Source organism: Protomyctophum parallelum (genome assembly GCF_964188405.1).
Source record: "Protomyctophum parallelum genome assembly, chromosome: 12".
NCBI classification, from domain to species: Eukaryota; Metazoa; Chordata; class Actinopteri; order Myctophiformes; family Myctophidae; genus Protomyctophum; species Protomyctophum parallelum.
The window spans coordinates 35,225,800-35,252,987 of NC_139712.1; the positions used below are offsets into that span (position 1 = coordinate 35,225,800).

The following is a 27,188-nucleotide window of genomic DNA, read 5'->3' on the forward strand; positions in this document are numbered from 1 at the left end:
AATAATGTTGTGTTCGCTTACAACAATCGCTTACGTGATGATTCACCAGCTCTCATTGCCAGGGGTTGTCAATATCTAACAATTTTATGTCAAGAATCCCCCAGGTTGTCATGTATTTGACCACGCACCCCCCATCTAAAAATATTGAGTGAGCTTGTAGAACTTCAGATTCATTCTCAACACTTTAGCATGAGTGTGTGAAGGTTTTGGCGTACCAGAGGAAGAGTGTTCGGTCTCTTTCTTCCTGTTGAGAAGGCATGTTGCACCTGGACCATTCCACTGCTGTTAACAACACAGATATAGATGTCATCATTACCCTAGAGAGAGGAGAAAAGATAGACCATCAGTCAGTCAGTCAGTCAGTCTGTCTGTCTGTCTGTCTGTCTGTCTGTCTGTCTGTCTGTCTGTCTGTCTGTCTGTCTGTCTGTCTGTCTGTCTGTCTGTCTGTCTGTCTGTCTACATATTCCATACTTATTGGAACAGTGACATTGTGTTTACCATCATCTGGTCGTCGGAGAACCCGAAGGCCACGTATCCCATTGAGGGACCGGTCACCTCAAACTGGACGGCAGGTTGGCTGCCAGACCTCATCAGAGCCGACATGAAGTAACAGCTGCTGCTGCTCACTGCCGGGTCACAGTCCAAAGGCTCGCTGAAACACACCTTAGTGACACCGCAGCCTGCACTGGAGATGAGGCTCTGGGGAAGCATAAGGAGAACAGAGACACTATAGATGATGGTCTGTGTCTCACAAGCAAGCTGCAGCGAATAGTAAACCTAGCCTCAAAAATCATTGGGAAGAGACAGCAACAATTATGCTGTATCTACAAGGAGGTACTTCGTAAAAAAGCTATCAAGATAGCAAACGACCCCTCTCATCCACTCTGCAGGGAGTTCGAACTACTTCCCTCTGGTAGACGTACCAAAAGCTAACCGTAACATTTTTTTAAATAACAAATGCCATTGAGGCACTAAATTATACCATGTCAGTAGTCTATATGGGTGGGTGAACACTATCTCTTTTGACCACTGGGGGGCGCCACTGAGTCAATTATGCAAATTAGTAATAAAATAGTAATTAAAAATTCTTTACATTCCTTGAATTCCATACATTCCATAAATCATAAATCATATTGTATATATATATATCATAAATATAATTACCAGAGTGTCATTATTAAATAAAAGAAAAGCTACTAATAGTTTTTATAATGTATGTGTTCTAAAAAGCTGGTTATCTCTCTCTCCCCTCCATGCCCTCTGTCCCCAAACCTAACAGACACCTCCGTTTTTCAAAGGTGTGAAAAGAACAATAGAAATGCAGATGACGCTCGGGTGGGGGTGGGGAGGGCTCCACTATGTTGAAGAGCAAATGAGATGCTGATTAAATGCACTTTAAAGTTAGTGTTAGTGTTATTTAGTGTTAGTGATATTTTTATAAAAGTAAAATGTAGTCTTATTTTAACATAATAGAACATTTTTGGCGGCTGGGCCTTTTTTGAAATATCATGATTGTAGTCTTAGTTAGGTTCACTGTCAGGGCTCATGTCTGGGAGAATTTGTGTAGGAGATCAAGTTGCTGCTGTAGTCCTTCCTTAGCAGACATGCAGTCTCCAGGTGTGAATAGAACAATAGAAATGCAGATGACTTTGCAGATGACTTTTTTGAAGCGCCAGGTGCCAGTGGTAACTTGTGAAACCCCCTCAAAACACGGTCGCGGTGTTAGGATGTGTTAATTAGATTAACACCAGGGGTGGGGGTCCTTATCTTTGATGTGACTTGTATGCATGATGTGTGTGTGGGCCATGGGTGGGGGGGGGTCCCTTATCATTGAAAGTGGCAGGTGACAGGTGACAGGTGACAGTTGACAGGTGACAGATGACAGCTGACAGCTGACAACAGCTGATAGTTGACAGGGAAAACACATGGCTTTTGTTATGTTTAACTCCAGCATTACATTTTCCATGTACATATATACGTCAGTGTAATGGGAGGTACAGTAGGTGTAGTGTAGTCTAGGTTATATTAGACAATGTTTGTGGTATCAGAATGAATGCATCTGACTTTGTTTATTTATTGGGTAAGTCAAGGATACCCCCCTAGTGTTCAATTTCTATATATATAATTACACTGCAGTACCAACTATGCCCTGATGTGATTTTAATGATTCGTGTTTTGTTTTGTGACTGGAGAAGGTAAGTGTGGTCCTAATATTGGTGGTTAACGTAGGGTCTTGTATTATTTTGGTGTTTTGTGTTGTGTTTTTAGAATTTTGTAGGTTTCATGTTTTTTTTCCTAATGTTGGTGTTGTGTTTTTGTGAATCTTGTAGTTTTCATGTTTGTCCTAATGTTTTGGTCACCGTAGGACTTGTATTATTTTGGTGTTTTGTGTTGTGTTTTCAGAATTTTGTATGTTTCATGTGGTCCTAATAGTGGTGATTAACGTAGGGTATTGTATTATTTTGGTGTTTTGTGTTGTGTTTTTTAGAATTTTGTAGGTTTCATGTGGTCCTAATGTTTTGGGTTAACGTAGGGTCTTGTATTATTTTTGGTGTTTTTGTGTTGTGTTTTTAGAATTTTGTAGGTTTCATGTGGTCCTAATGTTTTGGGTTAACGTAGATCTTGTATTATTTTCGGTGTTTTGTGTTGTGTTTTTAGAATTTTGTAGGTTTCATGTTTTTTTTTTCCTAATGTTGGTGGTTAACGTAGGGTCTTGTATTATTTTTGGTGTTTTGTGTTGTGTTTTTAGAATTTTGTAGGTTTCATGTGGTCCTAATGTTTTTGGTTAACGTAGATCTTGTATTATTTTTGGTGTTTTGTGTTGTGTTTTTTGAATTTTGTAGGTTTCATGTTTTTTTTTTTCCTAATGTTGGTGGTTAACGTAGGGTCTTGTATTATTTTTGGTGTTTTGTGTTGTGTTTTTAGAATTTTACAGGTTTCATGTGTACTAATGTTGGTGGTTAACGTAGGGTCTTGTATTATTTATGGTGTTTTGTGTTGTGTTTTTGTGAATCTTGTAGTTTTCATGTTTGTCCTAATGTTTGTGGTCAACGTAGGACTTATATTATTTTTGGTGTTTTGTGTTGTGTTTTGCGAATTTTACAGGGTTCATGTGGTCTTAATATTGGTGGTTAACGTAAGGTCTTGTATTATTTTGGTGTTTTATGTTGTGTTTTCAGAATTTTGTAGGTTTCATGTGGTCCTAATAGTGGTGGTTAACGTAAGGTCTTGTATTATTTTGGTGTTTTGTGTTGTGTTTTTTAGAATTTTGTAGGTTTCATGTGTTCCTAATTTTTTGGGTTAACGTAGATCTTGTATTATTTTCGGTGTTTTGTGTTGTGTTTTAGAATTTTGGAGGTTTCATGTAGTCCTAATGTTTGGTGTTAACGTAGGGTCTTGTATTATTTTTAGTGTTTTGTGTTGTGTTTTGTGAGTTTTTACAGGATTCATGGTTTCCTAAGGTTTGTGGTTAACGTAGGTTCTTGTATTATTTTGGTGTTTTGTGTTGTATTTTTAGAATTTTACAGGATTCATGTTTTTCCTAATGTTTTGGGTTAACGTAGGTCTTGTATTATTTTTGGTGTTTTGTGTTGTATTTTAGAATTTTACAGGCTTCATGTTGGCCTAATGTTTTGTGGTTAGCGTAGGGTCTTGTATTATTTTTGGTGGGTTGTGTGGTGTTTTTTGTGAATTTACAGGCTTCATGTTGTCCTAATGTTTTTGTATAACGTATGTCTTGTATTATTATGGGGTATGAGAGAGAATATTATATTATTACAACGCGGCTTGTAATAATATAATATTCTCTCTCATACCCCATAATAATACAAGACATACGTTATACAAAAACATTAGGACAACATGAAGCCTGTAAATTCACAAAAAACACCACACAACCCACCAAAAATAATACAAGACCCTACGCTAACCACAAAACATTAGGCCAACATGAAGCCTGTAAAATTCTAAAATACAACACAAAACACCAAAAATAATACAAGACCTACGTTAACCCAAAACATTAGGAAAAACATGAATCCTGTAAAATTCTAAAAACACAACACAAAACACCAAAATAATACAAGAACCTACGTTAACCACAAACCTTAGGAAACCATGAATCCTGTAAAAACTCACAAAACACAACACAAAACACTAAAAATAATACAAGACCCTACGTTAACACCAAACATTAGGACTACATGAAACCTCCAAAATTCTAAAACACAACACAAAACACCGAAAATAATACAAGATCTACGTTAACCCAAAAAATTAGGAACACATGAAACCTACAAAATTCTAAAAAACACAACACAAAACACCAAAATAATACAAGACCTTACGTTAACCACCACTATTAGGACCACATGAAACCTACAAAATTCTGAAAACACAACATAAAACACCAAAATAATACAAGACCTTACGTTAACCACCAATATTAAGACCACATGAACCCTGTAAAATTCGCAAAACACAACACAAAACACCAAAAATAATATAAGTCCTACGTTGACCACAAACATTAGGACAAACATGAAAACTACAAGATTCACAAAAACACAACACAAAACACCATAAATAATACAAGACCCTACGTTAACCACCAACATTAGTACACATGAAACCTGTAAAATTCTAAAAACACAACACAAAACACCAAAAATAATACAAGACCCTACGTTAACCACCAACATTAGGAAAAAAAAAAACATGAAACCTACAAAATTCAAAAAACACAACACAAAACACCAAAAATAATACAAGATCTACGTTAACCAAAAACATTAGGACCACATGAAACCTACAAAATTCTAAAAACACAACACAAAACACCAAAAATAATACAAGACCCTACGTTAACCACCAACATTAGGAAAAAAAAAAACATGAAACCTACAAAATTCTAAAAACACAACACAAAACACCGAAAATAATACAAGATCTACGTTAACCCAAAACATTAGGACCACATGAAACCTACAAAATTCTAAAAACACAACACAAAAACACCAAAAATAATACAAGACCCTACGTTAACCCAAAACATTAGGACCACATGAAACCTACAAAATTCTAAAAAACACAACACAAAACACCAAAATAATACAAGACCCTACGTTAATCACCACTATTAGGACCACATGAAACATACAAAATTCTGAAAACACAACACAAAACACCAAAATAATACAAGTCCTACGGTGACCAAAACATTAGGACAAACATGAAAACTACAAGATTCACAAAAACACAACACAAAACACCATAAATAATACAAGACCCTACGTTAACCACCAACATTAGTACACATGAAACCTGTAAAATTCTAAAAACACAACACAAAACACCAAAAATAATACAAGACCCTACGTTAACCACCAACATTAGGAAAAAAAAACATGAAACCTACAAAATTCTAAAAACACAACACAAAACACCAAAAAATAATACAAGATCTACGTTAACCCAAAACATTAGGACAAATTATGAATTTTTGAAAAAAATAATTTTTGAAAATATGAAATATGATGATAATTTTGAAAAAAAAAAATTGAAATTTTGAAATAATTTTGAAAATATGAAATATTAATTTTGAAAATATGAAATTTGAAAATATGAAATATGAATTTTGAAAATATGAATTGTGAATTTTGAAAATATGAATTTTGAAAAGATGAAATATGAATTTTGAAAATATGAAATATTAATTTTGAAAAAATAATTTTGAAAATATGAAATATTAATTTTAAAAATATCACATGAAACCTACAAAATTCTGAAAACACAACATAAAACACCAAAATAATACAAGACCCTACGTTAACCACCAATATTAGGACCACATGAAAACATACAAAATTCTGAAAACACAACACAAAACACCAAAATAATACAAGTCCTACGGTGACCAAAACATTAGGACAAACATGAAAACTACAAGATTCACAAAAACACAACACAAAACACCGAAAATAATACAAGATCTACGTTAACCCAAAACATTAGGACCACATGAAACCTACAAATTTCTAAAAACACAACACAAAAACACCAAAAATAATACAAGACCCTACGTTAACCCAAAACATTAGGACCACATGAAACCTACAAAATTCTAAAAACACAACACAAAACACCAAAATAATACAAGACCCTACGTTAATCACCACTATTAGGACCACATGAACCCTACAAAATTCTGAAAACACAACATAAAACACCAAAATAATACAAGACCCTACGTTAACCACCAACATTAGGACACATGAAACCTACAAAATTCTAAAAACACAACACAACACACCAAAATAATACAAGACCCTACGTTAACCACCAACATTAGGACCACATGAAACCTGTAAAATTCTAAAACACAACATAAAACACCAAAAATAATACAAGATCTACGTTAACCAAAAACATTAGGAATACATGAAACCTACAAAATTCTAAAAAAACACAACACAAAACACCAAAATAATACAAGACCCTACGTTAACCACCACTATTAGGACCACATGAAACCTACAAAATTCTGAAAACACAACATAAAACACCAAAATAATACAAGACCCTACGTTAACCACCAACATTAGGACCACATGAAACCTGTAAAATTCTAAAACACAACACAAAACACCAAAAATAATACAAGATCTACGTTAACCCAAAACATTAGGAACGCATGAAACCTACAAAATTCTAAAAACACAACACAAAACACCAAAATAATACAAGACCCTACGTTAACCACCACTATTAGGACCACATGAAACCTACAAAATTCTGAAAACACAACATAAAACACCAAAATAATACAAGACCCTACGTTAACCACCAATATTAGGACCACATGAAACATATAAAATTCTGAAAACACAACACAAAACACCAAAATAATACAAGTCCTACGGTGACCAAAACATTAGGACAAACATGAAAACTACAAGATTCACAAAAACACAACACAAAACACCATAAATAATACAAGACCCTACGTTAACCACCAACATTAGTACACATGAAACCTGTAAAATTCTAAAAACACAACACAAAACACCAAAAATAATACAAGACCCTACGTTAACCACCAACATTAGGAAAAAAAAAAAACATGAAACCTACAAAATTCTAAAAACACAACACAAAACACCAAAAAATAATACAAGATCTACGTTAACCCAAAACATTAGGACGAATTATGAATTTTTGAAAAAAATAATTTTGAAAATATGAAATTTGAAAATATGAATTTTGAAAAAAATAATTTTGAAATTTTGAAATAATTGTGAAAATATGAAATATTAATTTTAAAAATATGAAATATTAATTTTGAAAATATGAAATTTGAAAATATGAAATATGAATTTTGAAAATATGAAATATGAAATTTGAAAATATGAATTTTGAAAAAAATAATTTTGAAATTTTGAAATAAATGTGAAAATATGAAATATTAATTTTAAAAATATGAAATATTAATTTTGAAAATATGAAATTTGAAAATATGAAATATGAATTTTGAAAATATGAAATATGAATTTTGAAAATATTAATTTTGAAAATATGAAATTTGAAAATATGAAATATGAATTTTGAAAATATTAATTATGAATTTTGAAAATATGAATTTTGAAAATATGAAATATGAATTTTGAAAAATATGAAATATTAATTTTGAAAAAATAATTTTGAAAATATGAAATATTAATTTTAAAAATATCACATGAAACCTAAAAAATTCTGAAAACACAACATAAAACACCAAAATAATACAAGACCCTACGTTAACCACCAATATTAGGACCACATGAAAACATACAAAATTCTGAAAACACAACACAAAACACCAAAATAATACAAGTCCTACGGTGACCAAAACATTAGGACAAACATGAAAACTACAAGATTCACAAAAACACAACACAAAACACCATAAATAATACAAGACCCTACGTTAACCACCAACATTAGTACACATGAAACCTGTAAAATTCTAAAAACACAACACAAAACACCAAAAATAATACAAGACCCTACGTTAACCACCAACATTAGGAAAAAACATGAAACCTACAAAATTCTAAAAACACAACACAAAACACCGAAAATAATACAAGATCTACGTTAACCCAAAACATTAGGACCACATGAAACCTACAAAATTCTAAAAACACAACACAAAAACACCAAAAATAATACAAGACCCTACGTTAACCCAAAACATTAGGACCACATGAAACCTACAAAATTCTAAAAAACACAACACAAAACACCAAAATAATACAATACCCTACGTTAATCACCACTATTAGGACCACATGAAACATACAAAATTCTGAAAACACAACACAAAACACCAAAATAATACAAGTCCTACGGTGACCAAAACATTAGGACAAACATGAAAACTACAAGATTCACAAAAACACAACACCAACATTAGGAAAAAAAACATGAAACCTACAAAATTCTAAAAACACAACACAAAACACCAAAATAATACAAGACCCTACGTTAACCACCAATATTAGGACCACACTTACCTTCTCCAGTCACAAAACAAAACACGAATCATTAAAATCACATCAGGGCATAGTTGGTACTGCAGTGTAATTATATATATAGAAATTGAACACTAGGGGGGTATCCTTGACTTACCCAATAAATAAACAAAGTCAGATGCATTCATTCTGATACCACAAACATTGTCTAATATAACCTAGACTACACTACACCTACTGTACCTCCCATTACACTGACGTATATATGTACATGGAAAATGTAATGCTGGAGTTAAACATAACAAAAGCCATGTGTTTTCCCTGTCAACTATCAGCTGTTGTCAGCTGTCAGCTGTCATCTGTCACCTGTCAACTGTCACCTGTCACCTGTCACCTGCCACTTTCAATGATAAGGGACCCCCCCCCACCCATGGCCCACACACACATCATGCATACAAGTCACATCAAAGATAAGGACCCCCACCCCTGGTGTTAATCTAATTAACACATCCTAACACCGCGACCGTGTTTTGAGGGGGTTTCACAAGTTACCACTGGCACCTGGCGCTTCAAAAAAGTCATCTGCAAAGTCATCTGCATTTCTATTGTTCTATTCACACCTGGAGACTGCATGTCTGCTAAGGAAGGACTACAGCAGCAACTTGATCTCCTACACAAATTCCCCCAGACATGAGCCCTGACAGTGAACCTAACTAAGACTACAATCATGATATTTCAAAAAAGGCCCAGCCGCCAAAAATGTTCTATTATGTTAAAATAAGACTACATTTTACTTTTATAAAAATATCACTAACACTAAATAACACTAACACTAACTTTAAAGTGCATTTAATCAGCATCTCATTTGCTCTTCAACATAGTGGAGCCCTCCCCACCCCCACCCGAGCGTCATCTGCATTTCTATTGTTCTTTTCACACCTTTGAAAAACGGAGGTGTCTGTTAGGTTTGGGGACAGAGGGCATGGAGGGGAGAGAGAGATAACCAGCTTTTTAGAACACATACATTATAAAAACTATTAGTAGCTTTTCTTTTATTTAATAATGACACTCTGGTAATTATATTTATGATATATATATATACAATATGATTTATGATTTATGGAATGTATGGAATTCAAGGAATGTAAAGAATTTTTAATTACTATTTTATTACTAATTTGCATAATTGACTCAGTGGCGCCCCCCAGTGGTCAAAAGAGGTAGCGTTCACACACCCATATAGACTACTCATGTCTCGCTAGATTTGTTTGTTTTTCCAATGTATTTGCCACTGTTGTCCTGCACTTTTTTTTTGCCATGAGAAAATAATTAAGTTAAGTGTTGCTGTTGTTGTTGTAACTGTTTGTTTCTTACTGTTGAGACCGAAGACGAATTTCCACACGTGGACAATAAATGAAACTAACTAACTAATATTACCAGACGATCAGCTATCTCCATCTGGAATACATTTTAATCCATTGTATGGCCTTCTTGGATTGCTGACTAACGGCAAAGGCAAGCGGTGACAGGGCTACGCCAACTGTGTGTGTGTGTGTTGGTTTTTAGGACACAGCCTTTACCACATACTCTAAATGGCTTCGCCCCAATTTAGGAAGCACAGTGCTCCCTCGTTCACATCGGTTCTGCAATACAATATATTGTAGAACCGACTTGTTACCACACACTTCTAGCCCACAGAATTACAACATCAGCAGACTCATCATAAGTTTGGCTACGCAAGACTATTTTAAAGGTGATCTTCACTGTTACCTCTAGCAGGTTAGTGGCTTTGAGTTAGCCTGGCTAAAGCCAGACCGAATCAGCCGTTGGCAAAAATAAATTGTCTGGCTTATTAGCCAGGCTAGCTTTGAGTACCTTGCAAAGCACTACACCAGTGTATCCTTCCCCGTCTACCATATACCAGTGGTTCTCATACTTTTATACTCATACTAATTACTAATAATTATATTTGAATTGGGGATCCAGTGTACTTAAAGTACTACAGTCTAGTAGTAGACTGGCTATTTTCGCTAAATGTTTGCTCTCTCTTAGGACTTGGGTAATATTTGACAATTTGGCCAAATGTCTGACCTTTTTTATTTAATAAATTAGTTTGTTGATTACTTTTTAATGGTCAAAAGTAATCAATAGATAACTTGTATACACTTATACTGTTCAGTATGTTGGTTTGATTACTGTTGGGTGAGTGAGAAGTACTCCACCAATGGCTTAGGTCACTGAATAGAGACATTTCCCACACAATTGTCCTATTCCTACTGATGTAAGGTATATCCAGTGTATGACATGGGTGTGTCTGACCATAAAGTAATTTCCTTTGAGCTGCTTTTCCCTCCCTCCCATACCAAACCCAAACGCCAAATCCACTTCCGGAATTTCAAAAGCATCAACCCAGACACCCTGACCCTGGACCTCCATCACCTGTCTTCTGCCACCCACCCATCAGCAACGGAATCGGTGGCTTTTTACAATAAATCACTTAGCAATCTCCTCGACACTCATGCCCCAATACAGACACGGACTGTCACATTTTCACGTTCAGCCCCATGGTACACCAGTGAGCTGCGGAAAACAATGGCAGAAGGGCGTGTCCTTGAAAGGCGCCTCAAGGCCTCAGGACTCACAGTCCATAAAATGGCCTACAGAGACCACCAAAAGGCCTACTCAAAGTCCCTGAGAGATGCACAATCCATATTCTACTCCAACATCATAAATAACAACCCCGGCAACTCAAAACAACTTTTCTCAACCATAAACCACTTTCTCAAACCCCAAACCCCCACAAACCAAGCAACCACAGCTGAACAGTGCAACGACTTCCTCTCATTTTTCAGAATGAAAGTTGACACCATCCGTTCATCCCTCTCTGCCCCCCCTCTTCATCTCCCCCGACTGCCAGCCCACAGCCTGGACCCCCCCAGCCTCTCTGCTGCTTCACTCCCACCACAGATCGAGGATACCATCAGGCGAATGAAGCCTTCCACCTGCACCTTGGACCCCTTCCCCACAGCCCTGCTCAAATTACACATCCAAGCCATCAGCCCTCAGATTACCCATGCAATAAACCACTCCTTCCATTGCTATGCTGATGACACACAACTGTACATAAAACTGGACCCAACCCCTCCCCGCTCTGCTGCCCCACTGTCCTCCCCGTCACCATCTACATCACCTTCATCCACACTCACCATCTGCCTGGAGGAGATAAAGGCGTGGATGAAACACAACTTCCTGCAACTAAACAGCTCTAAAACAGAAGCCATTCTCATCTGCACCCCACACCAGGTTCAATCATCCCCCATCACAAGCATCACCTTCTCTGGCCAGGACATTCCACTCTCATCTGTCGTCACAAACCTGGGTGTTAATATGGACCCCCACCTCAATTACGAGGCCCACATCAAACACCTCTGCAAAACATAATTTTTCCATCTCAAAAACATTGCCAAACTCTGTCCCACCCTCACTCTACCTGATGCTGAAAAGTTTGTCCACGACTTTGTCTCCTCCAGGTTGGACTACTGCAACGCACTTCTCATCAGGATCCCTAGCAAGAGCCTTCAAAGGCTCCAATACATTCATAACAGCGCTGCTAGGGTCCTGATGAGAGTGCGTAAACACGAGCACATCACACCCATCCTCCGCTCACTCCACTGGCTCCCCATCTCATTCCGGACTGAATACAAGATTTCCCTGCTAACCCACCAGTGCATCCACGGCAACGCCCCCCCCCCCTACCTCAAGGAACTTGTCACCCTTCAATCCTCAACCCGCTCCCTCCGCTCCTCAAACACCAACCTCCTCAAACCCACAAAGACCAACCTACGCACCATGTGAACTGTGGAACGCTCTCCCCGCCCACCTGAGAGCCCCACAGTCGGTAGACGCTTTTAAGAGAGGACTCAAAACTTTCCTTTTTACCAAAGCATTTTTATAGCCTTGCCCTTATGTTTTAAATGTTCCTGTTCTTTTAGATGTTTTTAATGGTGTTGTTTCTTTTGCTTTTATTCACTGCTGTAGCACTTTGAGATTCTTGCGAATATAAAGTGCGTTATAAATAAAATCCATTATTATTATTATTATTATTATCTAAGGTTCACAGTCATTGGTTGTCTTAAAACCAGAGGTTCAAAAAGCTTTTCAGCTTTCCCCCGGCAGGACCCAAACGTACAAGAACACATTATATAAATCAGGGGTTTTCAACTGATTGTGAACGAGGGACCACCACCACCCAGCTTAGTGCTTTTGTAACACTTGCTATGCACCCCATGTGCATACATCCCACTGTTTCTCAACCAATGGTACATTGACTACTAATCATTTCCTAATAATATTGACTCATCCAGACAATTCGGTGCACTTCCCCCTCTTGAGATTCTAACTCTAAATTTCATAACCTCCAACTTGTCAGTAAATGACTAAATGGACAGTCAGACTCATCATAGGTCACCAGGTCATTCAGTTCACTGTTTCTCAACTAGTAGAAGGAAAATTACAAAAATTCAACCAATCCTACATTACTGTCAGGGACCACATGCAATACCTTCACGGACCACCAGTGGTTCACATTGTGAGATTGGTTATTTTCACCATCTAAAAAAGTTCTGAATTTAAAAACAAACAAACCAGGAAACAAACACACAAATGAAAACATATTGGTTTCATGTGGGAAACACTGCTTCACATGACTTACTGCGGGCGGGGAGGAGCTGGTGTTGACGTTAACGGTGGACACAGCTGTGGTTGAGGAGTCATTAAGTGCACTGTCATTATTGTAAGACGGTGTTGTAAACACACTGTCGTTACTGTATGACGGTGTACTCACGCTGACTGTACTGTTGTACGACAGTGAAGGACTTCTGACTCCTACCCAATACGTACTGTAGCTCTGCACGAACGTCGCACTGCAGGAAAAGAGGCGCAGAATGTTATGGAAATATTTCTAGCTCTAGTATTAAGAATAGGCATGCAGCGATTCACTCAACTCACACAGCACACACCCACCCCTTTAAATTGTCACCAGTTAGACTTTAATCGATGTATGATCTATAATTAAGAATATAAAATATTGTCACGGTCGAGTGGAAGCCTCTTTCATATTTTAATGTTTTCTTTGCCGAGAATGACATTTCCACCATATGCTATATTGAAAGTGGTTGAAGGCCTATTCATACTTCAGTTTTAGGTGATAAGGTGACCACCGAAAACTACAATATGACGTCACGCTGCGGTGGTTACCGCTCACCCAAACACATCTCTCTGTTTTACTAACCACCATTTCAGTGTTCACCTTATCACCTAAACCTGGAGTATGAATGGGCCTTAAAAGTGTGTCTGTGGGTTCCATAAATACTGGATCAATGAAAAGTTGGATCCATTCCCTGAAAAGTAACAGCTTTGGTTTCCAAATCAATGCAGCGAAGATATAATAACATACAAATGGCATAAATAACAAATCAATCATGGAAACAGAAAAGCATGCCATTTTACATATCGTTTGTAATTACCGGAACTGAATGGGTTTGGGTTGTACTGAGGCTGCTGCTGTCCATATGACTCGCACTGACGTCTTCTGAACCTTCGATGTGTGTGATGCTGCCGAATTCTGCAAGAAAACACAAGAACACAAAAACACAAGTGTTGGACACAGCTCCGTATAACCAAAATATTTGCAAGCATTCATACACTCCAGAAGATTCTTTGTGATTTAGTAACCTACTTTGCTCCCCGCGTCTCCTTACACAGACACGTACATTACATTTAGAGACCAGTCTTTACCTTAAAAGGTTAACGCTATTTCCAGTTCTAGCTTTCTAAGATGATCTTAGGAAGCTAAAACTGGAAAAATAGCGATCTACAAGTTTGTAGATTGGCAATTTTAGCCGAAAATAATTAAGTAGCAGGGGCGAGGGGCGTGAGACATGGCCAAAGCCTTTCCGGGGGTCCCCAGCCAACATCGTTGCAGAACCCCTGCACTAATGCTAGGGGACCCTCTGGAACAGGCTCACAGTCCCACTGGGGGGGTCCCCGGACCGCACGTTGATAACCACTGGGTGTGTCACTGTCACTGTAGCTAAAAGAGAATTTGGGAGGTGAGGTTGAAAAGTGGGTGTAAACAATGAGCTGGCGACTCACAGGTGCTCCGTTACAGGTGAGAAGCTGTGCCAGGTGATCCTGATCCTCCACAGTGAAGGATCCCAGAGGAATGCCGTCTCCTCCCTCCTCTCTGGCTTGTAACATGAAGCCCATGAATGGAGACGATGGATCCTGAGCCTGCAGCTGAACTGGAGGAACAACACAATCAAACTATAGTGTGTGTTCTTATAAGGAAAGTATTTCGTTCGGTCAGCAAACCGAAAGGAGATTAAAGAAAAGCTCAAAAGAGAAGAATGAGCAATGAAATAATGAATTAATTAACATTGTACAGTCACACACTAAAGAAATGGTCCAAAATGATGAAATGTCTCCATTTGGCTCTAAATCCTAAGGAGAGTAGCCTAGCCTACAGGTGCCTAACTTTGATCAGAGGTGCCCCAGCCATATGTGCCCAGTGCCCTCAGTCCCTACGCTCATTACTTGAGTAAAGATGGAAAGAGATTAGATTGCTAATCTGTGAATCTCTTTCCATCTTTACTCAAGTACGCCACTTCTGTAGCTCGGAGCGAGTGAGTGAGCGACTGGGGGCAATGGGGCATATCATAATGGGGACATACAGTAGGCGGCTATATGGGGCTATTCTCTCACCTGTGATGCGGTCTCCATCCTGGTAGCTCAGCCTGTCTGCGATGACGGTGAAAGGTGCGGGGTTCGTCTGCGCGCTACCCCGGTGACCCGGGGTGAGGTCCCCGCAACTCCCGGTGACTGCACCCGAGCCGTAGCTCCAAACCACGGGGAGAGCAGCCAGGACAACAGCCGCTCCTACTATCAGGGAAGCAACGCGATCCATCTCGAAATCAATCCGTTGGATCAAGAATATGTTTCCTTAAACTGCAGCTGCTCAGCGCAGTGAAGCCTGAAGCGTGGAATCAAAAAAAGTGTGTTTGGAGGCGACAGAGCGCGCGTGACGCGCGACAACAAGGAAAGGTGACCTACCGTTTAATTATGACGAGTTTTTATTATGCGTGTGTGTGTGTGTGTGTGTGTGTGTGTGTGTGAGTGTGTGTGACAGTGTGAGAGAGAGAGAGAGAGAGAGAGAGAGATGGGAGGACTAGCCGACTAGGAGACCTGCTGCTCTGTTTATATTCACACACACACACACACACACACACACACACACACACTGTACACACGTTCACAGATGTGGTGTGTGGATTAGGCTACTTTGTGAAAAATGTAAACCCTAGGGTGATTGGAGTCTTCCTGTGAAAAGTATTTTGGATAATTGAGACAGATTAAAGCAACAGTTTTCAGCAGTAGGCCTAGTAGTTTTTACTTGAGTAAAAGTGGCAATACAAAACTGACAACTCTGTTACAAGTAGGCTACAATTTTGAGTGGGCCTATATAGATAATTGGATTCAATATGAATGTTCCATTTACAGATTTTTTTTTCCAAACGTAGGTTGTAGATCTGCTTTTCCAAACGTTTGCAAAAGTAGCAGATCTACAAGCTCACAATGATCGAGCTTGTAGCTCTTCAAATAGTCTATGATAGTGCTAATAAAGGGGTTAATATAGCCTACTGTTTAGTAATAATCAAAATATTTCAAGGAGTACATAGGCCAAAAAACATACAACATTCTTATAATAATATAATATATAGTTTTGATAAAGTGGAAATACACCAAAAACCTAAAAAGTACCTAAAAGTTGCACTTATAAGTATAGCCTAAAGTAGCTATACTTGAGTATATCCGCTGCATTTCTCCATTTCAGACATGATTTCCGAGCATTGTAGCTGACCTGACTCTGACATGATTAACATGCCAAGTTGCCAACCGTGACAGTGCATTTTTTATTCACCCATAACAACAAATGGTGAGTCAGCACTTTTCCCAGTGGCTGAGAGTCAAATGAGGTGTTTTGGAATGAGATGAAATCTAGTGGAAATAACAACACCACTAATTAATTCCTGGAAGCATCGCACACGTGTGCGTGTGTCACACACACATATTTGTGCACATGTATGCCAGGGCCAAATGTCCCCACAAGTATAGTAGTTGAGAAACAGCCATAGGGTGTGCAATTTTCCTGGTCCTTGGGAGTGTTAAGGATGAGAGGGATTAGGGAATTAAATTAAATTAAATGGCTCAGATGCAGCAGATCTACAAGTTCAAAATGTGCTGCAGTGTCCCAGCCCACGTGGGTCCCATTATTGTATGTTTCAAGGTGGTTTTGAGCTTGTGGATCTGCTATTGTTGACCTCACTTTAGGCAGGTGGTTTAAAAATGGCAACTAATAGTAAAAATGGCATTCTTAAAATCGCCATCCTAAAATGCTGATGTGCTCACTGCCTCACAAGTATAGTAATACTAGTGTGTCACTGTATATGTGTGTGTGTGTGTGTGTGTGTGTGTGTGTGTGTGAGAGAGAGAGAGAGAGAGAGAGTGTGAACGTGCAAGTGTGTGTGCGTACGTGCGTTTATGCTTGTTGGAGGCAGGATGCTGGGGATGAATAGACCATGACGCAGCAAAAAACATCCCAGAGCTTGAAACTTCAGACTCCTGAGCGATGGTTTCAATTACTAATTACAATTACTTTATTCTTATTGTGAACTGAATTATTAAAAGTAATTTAAATTTCACACCCTTGATATTTATTGTATTAATCAGCGTTAAATTGTAAACTAAATAGATTTGCTTGTTTTGTACTTTTACTCAAGTACATTTTGAATTCCAGACTTTTACTTGTAATGGAGTAGTTCTACATTGCAGTATTTATACTTTTAGTTAAGTAAAACATTTGAGTACTTTTTCCACCACTGCCAAAAATCATCATCTTACAACAGCTTAGTGTTGACAGGAATGTGTGTCCTTGTGTCCGTGTGTGTGTGTGTGTGTGTCCGTGTGCACGTGGACATGTGGGAGTAAGCAGGCTCGTGATGAATAGACCATGACATGGCAACATTCGCCCAGAGCCTTCTCATGAGACAATGTTGTATTTGTTTTATTGAATTTAAAACTAATTAAGTCGTACTGTATTAATATCAACATCCTTGCATTTATTATACTAGACCGGTGCCTGGCTGTAGAGTGACGGTAACGATGGAAGTTGGAGATCCATGCCCCACCCGGCTATGCAATACCCGTTGTACCCGTTCCACCCATCTGTCTGTGTCTCTTTTATGCCCATATATGGAGAATTATGTATTTGTCTCTCTGTGTCCCTTTATTCCTATATATGGAGTTCTGTGTCAGGCATGCCAAAATAAGTGTTGTGATGTCAGAATTGTGATGTCAGAACAGGCCAGCTCCATATATGGACTATGGAGATCTGGATTTGGGCCCTGCATGTCCAGAGCCCGGGCAGAGGCTTTTGTGCTGGTTCCGGACACCGGGACACCGGACTCTCTGTGGGGGTGTGGAACACGTGTGTCAAATTTGAAGTCTTGGGGCGAACGGTTCTCGAGTTATGTGGATTACAGACGTACACACAGACATGGTGCATTTATAGATTGATTAATCTGATTCTGTACGGTAGCTCAACAGCAAGCAGACAAGAGACAGCATGTCATCGCAATCACAACATGCTGGCTAACACAGACTTAAACAAAGAAATACATTCAACAGGGCATAGAATCAACAGAATACAAAAACAGTCAAGAGGGGAAATTTCATATCTCAATTTAAGGTATGGACTGTAAATCAGTGATCAAACAATAGTACAAAAAAAAGTACATGTCACAATCAGGATTTCGCCCTGCACACACACACACACACACACACACACACACACACACACACGTGCACACACACACAGAGTAATGTCTCACCACTCACAAGGTCTGTGTGCAGGTAGGCCTACCGCCAGCTACAGAAAATGTACTATATCTTGATTGAAGTGTTGACATAATAAGATAATATGCAATCTTTAACTCGATATCTCGATATGATTAATGTGAGCATTTTATTTAATTGCGATAAACAATAATAACGATTATCGTCTCATAATTTTACCACGCTGAGCTCAGTCTTTGAACCTTTTCAAAGACTGCAGAAATGCAACATTCAAAACTCTATGCTGCTTGTGCTTATAACAACGCCCCGCTTCTGTGGCCAACGAGGAAGTGCCAATCGCCTACAACATCTGCGGACTAGACCTAAATATATAACTAGACAGCGACAGAGGCTCGCCGTCTCAAGCAAACTTGAGCCACGTGAGACACCACCGAGTGAGCTAAAGTGAGAGATTTGCCGTGTCGAACGTTGCAAAGGGTCAGTTCGGGTTGCGAGCCGATAGGCAAAGAATAGTAAATCATGTTCTGTTTTCCCCGACTGCCACTCAAGAAGTGGCTACTGGCCACACACAGCGCATCACAGTGCATCCTTGCACAAATCACAGCGTGCACAAGTGCACTGGCCAATCACAGCGTGCACAAGTGGTATAGTTTTGAAGCATGCGGCAGAAATCTTGCAGTCTGAACTCGACATTAAGCAAATGTAACTGAGCAATGTAGGTCATTGACGTTAGATTACAAATCACTCTTTATTGTAAGCCACTACGCGCATGCACGCACGCACGTGCACACACACAAGCCGCTGAAAACAATATATCAATATATATAATATCAATATATATAATATCAATATATCAATATTAATTCATTAGACTTGGGGAAGATTTAACGATAAGATTTATTATGGTCATATTCTGGTCATGTGGAATTACAAGTGATGCAGATACAGTCAGATTACGATGAACAGCATAACAGTGAAGTACACTAATCATGACCACAAAGCTTATATGGTTTGTAATTTGTATTAACAAAACATGAACATACCAGTGTTTAGTTTAGTATATACTATGTACTGATACAGCAAATACAGCAGTATTTGAACTAATAACAATACTAATAATAATAACAATAACGTGATGCGTTGTTAGAATGGAATTCAGTTGCACCAAGTCACTTTGCGTCATTTAGCTTCAAACAACATGACTTTCAAGCTAACATCTCGCATCACGTCGTAATGCGTAGCCTCGTTCCCAGCCATTTCTCATTGCCTGGCCACAACCTAACACAGAGGGTCAATAGGGGGGCGCGACTTCCCTTTGGAAACCATCTTTTTCGACTAATCACAACACTAAAGGACAAACAGGTTTGTAAAGCCTCAACGTTGTTTCCTTGGGCAGTACTTAAGTTCCGGTACATCCATTTTTGAAACTCAAGCGGCTAGGTCTTGGTCAGCGTGCAGGCAAGGCGTCGCAACACGACCATACAGCGTGCAGAGGTTTGTACATACAGTAACACAATGCTAATATCTCAGAGTTTAGGGTTTACTCTATTGAACATGTCAACATGTAACAGTGTGAGGAGGTCTAACAGTTGTATTTGAATTAATAATAATAACAATAATAATAAAGTAAACAACATCTTGACAATAACTTGCCAGTATTTCTTAGCAGTCAAGCCATTTCTTCAGAATTTTAAACACAAGTAAAATTGTAATACGCACATCGTGTGTGTGTGTGTGTGTGTGTGTGTCTGTCACAGGTCATGTAGGACCTCTAGCACGGTAGCGATGGACCATGCTTGGCTTTCACAGCTGAAGGGGCAGTATTGTCCGTTCTCATTGGTCAGCTCAGGAAGGCCCTTCCATGACGACCTGCAGGGACACAAACACATGATGTGATATGTGTGAATGTTGCAGAGAATGATCCCCACAAAGACCATTTATCCAGTTCAAATCATTCTGCGCGAATATTTTGTTTCATCAATTACAATATTGACTTGTTTATCGTGTATAATATCCTATATAAGTTCTCTCTCCCGATCGGATGGAATTGGTATCCCAACCTGTCCGCGGCCCACAGGTTGAGAATCACTGGTAGCTACAAAAGGGTGCTCCTCGGAGCACAGGATGGAGGGATTTGATTTTACGTCCGGATACCCCGTCCAGGACATGCAGGCTTCAGATGCGCCTCCTCAGGAGACTTGGCTCAGATCTGAACCCCCCAAAAAGCTATTTCAATTGCCTTTAGCAGGCTGCTAAGGGCAATGGTAAGGCTGACAGAAAGGGAAGTGGATATGTCGGATGCAGCTCAAAGTGACCTTTACTCTGGTATCTGGTTTGTCGCAGCCCGACTTTCCTAGCCCGTATTATTAAAGAAAAACAGGCAACAATGGCCGAAACCCAACCGATCATTGAAAAAGTGTCCGTTTTGGCCATTATCGCTGGACCGGAATGTCTAATCTGCTCAGTTCAAAGCTTGTTGGATGCGTAACTTTGAGGACATTAAGCGCATAAAGACACCTTTTCTTCTGGTATTCAGGCCTAAAAGTATGGTAATTGTTGATCATTTATTTAGCAAAACGTGGCCTCCTGATCGCTATAACATGCATGAAAAATGTAGTCTGCTGCTCTGGCTCTCTAAAACATACTGTAGTCTCAGCCTCACATTCAGCCTGGCGGAGACAAAAATGGAGCCTCACCTTTCCAAATGAACGTAGTGGCGGGACAGAACATTTTTCACCAGGTAGACAGTCTTGTCGTACGTCTCCTGTCCCATTTTCTTGGCGAAGCAGAGTTTGGCACGGAGGAAGTATCCCACAGGCCACAACCACTCCTGTAGAGAGAGAGAGAGAGAGAGAGAGAGAGACACACACAGACAGACAGATTATGTTATTTTGGTGAGAGGTTGTGGGGTAATAATAACAAGCAGACTGGCAAAATGTTGGAGCATATTTTGAGCATAGAGAAGAATCAACCTGCATGCTTTTTAAAATAATGTTTTAAGATCCACAACAGCAGTCAACCAAACAGACACGCTTTGGTGCGCAGGCCTTCGCCGGTGTCCTGTGTGCCAAAGCGTGTCTGTTCCGTTGAATGCTGCTGCGGATCTTAAGACTCGTAAGACTTCTACAGAGAGTGCACGCCGTTTCTTCTCTATATATAATGTATAATCTGAATATGTATATCAAGAACTCCTCAAGCCTGTACTTGAGTAGCTTTTGAGTAGCTTTCTAAACGGCCACATATCATTCAGTGTATAAACTGTGTTATTCTCTTTCTGACTTCTATTGTTATTGTTGCTACAAAGTTGAGCCAAGGAACCAACACCAAATAATTTGGCCTTTACCTACTTAACTATGATTTAACAATAAGGTTAAACAAACAAACAAATTAATTGGCTGGAGTAATAGACACTCTCAATGAAGGTCCAGAGTCACAGAAACGCCATGTCAATTTGAATAAAATTGATGCTGCTGACAGTGCTGAGCAAGAGCAGAGTGCGGGATTTCTGTTCATGAAGTTTTATTGTCTCCACCAGGCCGAAGGCATGTGGGGAGAGTATGTTTTGCACTCCGTCCGTCCGCGTGTCCGTCCGTGTGTCCGTGTGTCCGTGTGTGTGTGTCCGTGTGTCCGTGTGTCCGTGAACAGCTAATCTCGGCCACCGTTAACCCGGTCGATGCCATATTTTGCACACACACTCCCTGGATGCCAACCATGAACCTCTGCCCCAAACTTTCCAGAACGGCCTGTTATAGCGCCACCAGGAGGCCGCTTTGTGCAAAACAAGTTTTTGCACAGTACACCTACAGATTTTGTCCAAACATCACGCAAATTGGTACACAGTCTCTCTAGAGCCATTCAACGAAACGGGTCTTTCAGATTTATCAGACTCCATCCTGATTGGTTAAGATTGGCTTCCAAAGTTCACAGGAGTGCTCAGTTTCAAACAAAATGCTGCAAATCATTAACACATCGCGTGATTTCCGTGAAATTGTGCACCCACATTCCCACTAGGCCGAGGACGAAATGCCACATGAACAATTTCAACTCAGCCTCAAGGTGGCGCTATAACTGGCCGAAAAGTGTTTTTACCTCTAACTGCACGGATCTGTGGATAACCTGGTGGAGACCTGTGCCCGGAAGGGCACTTTTTCTAGTTCATGATCGTTTCGTTTGTCCAACGCATCTGCATCTGAAAGACTATAGTAACAGAATCCAAACAATATAAAAAAAAGCATATCTACAGATCTTCAATGTGTTGCTAAGTATAGGGCTTAATTTCTTAACCACACCACAAAGTCAAAGTCAGTCATGCGTGCGCGTGACACGCACAGTTTATTATGGTGACTTTATTATGATATCAGGTCACAATAACAAATTAAAACACCTTCATTACCAAGCTGTGTGTGTGTGTGTGTGTGTGTGTGTGTGTGTGTGTGTGTGTGTGTGTGTGTGTGTGTGTGTGTTATAAACCAGGGAAGGTCGTGGGCTATTTTTTGCTACCTTTTGAAAAGATAGTGTCTATGGGGACACCAGGGTGAAAGTGTGTCTGTTTTCTATTTCTTTTTAAAATCAATGATTCTCAAACCTTTTAATTTCAAGGACCCCCAGTTTACTATGCACTGGGGTCATGAACCCTGATAACTCTGAGCGGTGCATGCTCAGCGTTACCAATAACCAGAGCCAGCTGAGAGCTGAGAGAGTTGCACCATTGAGGGGTCAGAAAACAGCGCTCGAGCGCTGTTCATGCAGCCCTGGAGTGTGACAAGCTGGAGTTTGAAAAACATTGTTTTCAACAAGGGCGGCGCAAATATCAACCAGGCATGTGTGCAACATGAAAACTGTTTTAAAGTATTGCACAGTGACAACTCCAGTCCAGTGCATTCTGCCAACTTCCAGTCCAGGCCTTGTCACTCTTAACCTAGCACTTCGCCAATAGAAGAAACCCCCGGAACCCCTGGGGGTTTGGTAATAATTGGTTCAATATTATAGTATTAACAAGCACTTGTGACTAAATAATAACTACATTGGTTTCATTGGAACACAGGTTATTTTCTTCTGTTTCCTGAAAAGTAACAGTTTTGTGGACACCCACGTTTTTTGGTATTTCTGACAGGTTGGCAGATATGCATGCAAATGGCAAAAACATTGATATAGTTGGTGTATCTAAACCTAAAGAACTTATTGAACACTCACATTAACTAGAGTGGTAAATGTTGTGCTTTGTTGTGTAAAAGAGTGCTTCTAAGTGGAAACAGGAGATGTCAGGATGGTTTAACATCCAACTCACCGGTCCTTGATGGTAGTTGAAGCCTTTAGCCAAGGCGGAGTTGTCATTGTCCAGATTGTTGTCATAGACGCCACAGTACACCATGTCACTGACACAACACACACAATGTTCCATTAAGTCACCGACACAAGACCTACTGTACTTACAATCTAGATCAGGGGTGCCCACACTTTTTGGACTTGATAATTACTTTTAAAATGGCCAGCTCAACAAGCTCTACCCACTGAAAGAGGGCTTTCAAATAGCAGCGCTGGCGTTAAGACAAACACACTTTGAATGGGAAATAATGTGTGTGTCAATCAATCAAGTCACCTTAATTCAAGTGGTAGTGCCACTTGTTGACGTGACTATAGCTACCTAATTCAAGAGGAGTTTTGTGATTGTAATAGTTATTTTTTAGGGGCATGTCATGTGGTCTACCTGCACAGCTGCTATGATCTATACTGGGAGATCACAATCTACCTTTTGGGCATCCACAATCTAGATGCTCTTATCCAAAGCCACTTACTGGTGTGAGATCAGCGTAAGCATGAACTCTAGTCAAACAACTACAGGGTAAAAGAGGTAAGGGAACAACATACTGTAGTGCCTCAAAGGAACTAGGCTAACAGGTAAACATGAAACCTACTGTAGCATCTGTGTAAACAACCAGAGGAGAGGAGGTACTCACTCAGGGTCGAGGGTCTTCATTCCCAGAGGTCCGAGCAGTTTCTTCTCAGCCACATCCAGAGCCTCCCACGCCCTCTCCACCGTGAACAGCTCAGGAGCCTGCGCACACACACACACGCACGCAAACACACACGTGCACACACAAACAAGCGCGCACAAACACAGGAATGAGCACATAGTTGCACACAGGTGTCGCAGAACAAAAATAGCTGATCTACTTGTCACAGAGCATCACAGAGCGACACCGTTGGAAATGTGTCATTTTCTGTGGATGGAAATAAATAAAAGATGGCATTTGGTCATTGCATTGTGTGTGTGTGTGTGTGTGTGTGTGTGTGTGGGGGGGGGGGGGGGGGGGGGAGACGACGACTAGCTAAAGTGTGCATCTACTACCCAGACACCACCCCTCACCCTTACGGGCTATTTACCTTCATGTGTGAATGCATTTGAAACAGACATTCTCCCGTTGTGAAAGGCCAATTGCACAGTGTTAATATGAGAGAAGGGCTTTAGTTACTTGCCAGTTGCAACCTACCAATGGCAGTTTTGTATCATTGAAAATATTTAGATCTTGCTTGTTTACAGTAGTCTATATGCGTACGTATATGAATTTTTCCACATTGTTATTATTAGATGATCCTTACTGAGTTACTTTGCCATTATGGTGAAGTCTTGGTAACGTTTAGTTAGTTGTCACCTACCACCACCATGGCTATGGTGAAGTTTGGTCGCAGCTGGTAGTCACACCAGGGACTGGAGGCCCCGTAGCTGTCCTTGTAGATGCCTCTCTTGTGCACCAGCTGGGGGTGTTTCTCGTCGGGGTCCAAGGGGTTGTGGGAGACGTAGAACATCTTCTCAAAGTTCTCCTGGATCTTGTGCTCCCAGTCGGCATACGGCACGGAGAGGTTCCTGTCTGCGGTGAAACATTTTTGGATGGATTCATGCGATTCTAGCCTAAAAGTCCTCATATTCATGTCATGATGTGGGAGGGGCTCTATGCATACATGCTATTTGGGAACTCTCCCTACTTCCTTCACAGGTCTTAACGATGATACTAATGAAGGCTCTGTTCCATTCTGGTCAAACACAGTCAGGGTCAGAGACAAAATGTTAATCGTCATGGGGGCCTGAAACCCCTCCCCCCCGCTGCAGAAAGCACAAAGGAGCTGGGCAGATGTATGGAGAACCGAGATGACTGGAGACGCCGATGGAGGGCTCATCTGAGGACGACGTAGAGAGTACACTCTCACAGTTATGGTGGTCTTTGCAATTAAAAAGTTTAGTTTTCATCGGTAACACCTGTGAAGGAAGTAGGGAAGCGGCCCGGAAGTATAGGAATAGTTATTCTGTGTGCATAGAAGAGCCTATTCACTTAAAGTTAAAATATATACTTTTCTGAATTCTGATTGTTCTGAAGAATGCAGTTCTCTCATGCCGTATTTTCCACCCAAAGTGTCACAGCGTACCTTCTCTGCGGATGGTGACGGTGGTATAGGGGAACAGGCCGCTCTTATGAAGCTCCACCAGCCAACGCAGTGTGGACTTACAGAGGCCCACGATCTCCACCGCCGACCCGTCCCTGAGAAACACACACACACACACACACACACACACACACACACACACACACACACACACACACACACACACACACACACACACACACACACACACACACACACACACACACACACTTTCACTTTAACACAATCAGCGCCGGGATTTCTTTCAAAATAGAAGCTTGGGGTGTCGGGCAGATATGGCAGCTTTTACTCTGAAAGCCGGGGGCTTCCGTTCCGTACAAAAACCGGGAGGCATAAAATGGTAAATGGTAAATGGTGCATTTATATAGCGCCTTTATCCAAGGCGCTTTACAGAGATTGTGCATTACATTCACCCATTCACACACACATTCATACACCGATGGCAGCGGAAACCATGCAAGGCACCAACTAGCACATCGGGAGCAATTAGGGGTTCAGTGTCTTGCTCAAGGACACTTCGACAGTAACTCTGGGGGAGCCCGGGTTCGAACTGGCAACCTTACGGTTACCATCCAGGCACTCTACCCCTGACCCACCGCCGCCCTAATTGCATAATTGTTGCTTGCTTACCTTACTATGATTAAGATGGAGACTCTCTAAAAGCGTTAATATTCCGGGCGAGAGGCATGTTGAAGTCAGAAATGACAGAAGTATAGCTAGGTCAAAACCACGGAGAGCTCCCTAGCGGAGAGCGCCCTTTTTTTGGTCATGGGCCTCCCTGGCTGAGAAAAGCCTGGTCACAACCTAGCTGGCATAGCTGGAAGTATCGGGCCGGAAAACATCCATCGGATGTATTTCCCCGGGATGCGATATTTTCCGATATTTTCCGATCACAAGTTCTCCCCTGGGGGTGACTATAGCTACCTGGGGTGACTATAGCTACCTGGTGGTGACTATAGCTACCTGGGGTGACTATAGCTACCTGGTGGTGACTATAGCTACCTGGTGGTGACTATAGCTACCTGGTGGTGACTATAGCTACCTGGGGGTGACTATAGCTACCTGGGGGTGACTATAGCTACCTGGGGGTGACTATAGCTACCTGGTGGTGACTATAGCTACCTGGGGGTGACTATAGCTACCTGGTGGTGACTATAGCTACCTGGTGGTGACTATAGCTACCTGGTGGTGACTATAGCTACCTGGGGGTGACTATAGCTACCTGGTGGTGACTATAGCTACCTGGTGGTGACTATAGCTACCTGGGGGTGACTATAGCTACCTGGTGGTGACTATAGCTACCTGGGGGTGACTATAGCTACCTGG

At 40.4% G+C, this 27,188-nt stretch overlaps 2 protein-coding genes across 5 annotated transcripts in view; both read right to left on the bottom strand.

Moving 5' to 3' along the window:
- Positions 1-15,620, bottom strand: part of LOC310868140 (putative ferric-chelate reductase 1) — a 31,294-nt gene extending 15,674 nt beyond the window's left edge. For all 3 annotated transcript variants that reach the window (XM_083778403.1, XM_083778404.1, XM_083778405.1), the window contains exons 1-6: positions 15,273-15,620; positions 14,664-14,812; positions 14,036-14,133; positions 13,222-13,432; positions 499-699; positions 216-317 (exon numbers count right to left, since the gene is read on the bottom strand). In XM_083778403.1, coding sequence (XP_083634529.1) covers positions 216-317; positions 499-699; positions 13,222-13,432; positions 14,036-14,133; positions 14,664-14,812; positions 15,273-15,474 — 963 coding nt within the window. In that variant the 5' untranslated portion in view covers positions 15,475-15,620. The remainder of the gene's footprint in view (positions 1-215; positions 318-498; positions 700-13,221; positions 13,433-14,035; positions 14,134-14,663; positions 14,813-15,272) is intronic.
- A 3,680-nt stretch (positions 15,621-19,300) lies between these two features.
- Positions 19,301-27,188, bottom strand: part of LOC310867724 (glycogen debranching enzyme-like) — a 38,137-nt gene continuing 30,249 nt past the window's right edge. For both annotated transcript variants that reach the window (XM_083777838.1, XM_083777839.1), the window contains exons 28-33: positions 25,845-25,957; positions 25,080-25,291; positions 24,380-24,477; positions 23,710-23,797; positions 21,119-21,252; positions 19,301-20,291 (exon numbers count right to left, since the gene is read on the bottom strand). In XM_083777838.1, coding sequence (XP_083633964.1) covers positions 20,174-20,291; positions 21,119-21,252; positions 23,710-23,797; positions 24,380-24,477; positions 25,080-25,291; positions 25,845-25,957 — 763 coding nt within the window. In that variant the 3' untranslated portion in view covers positions 19,301-20,173. The remainder of the gene's footprint in view (positions 20,292-21,118; positions 21,253-23,709; positions 23,798-24,379; positions 24,478-25,079; positions 25,292-25,844; positions 25,958-27,188) is intronic.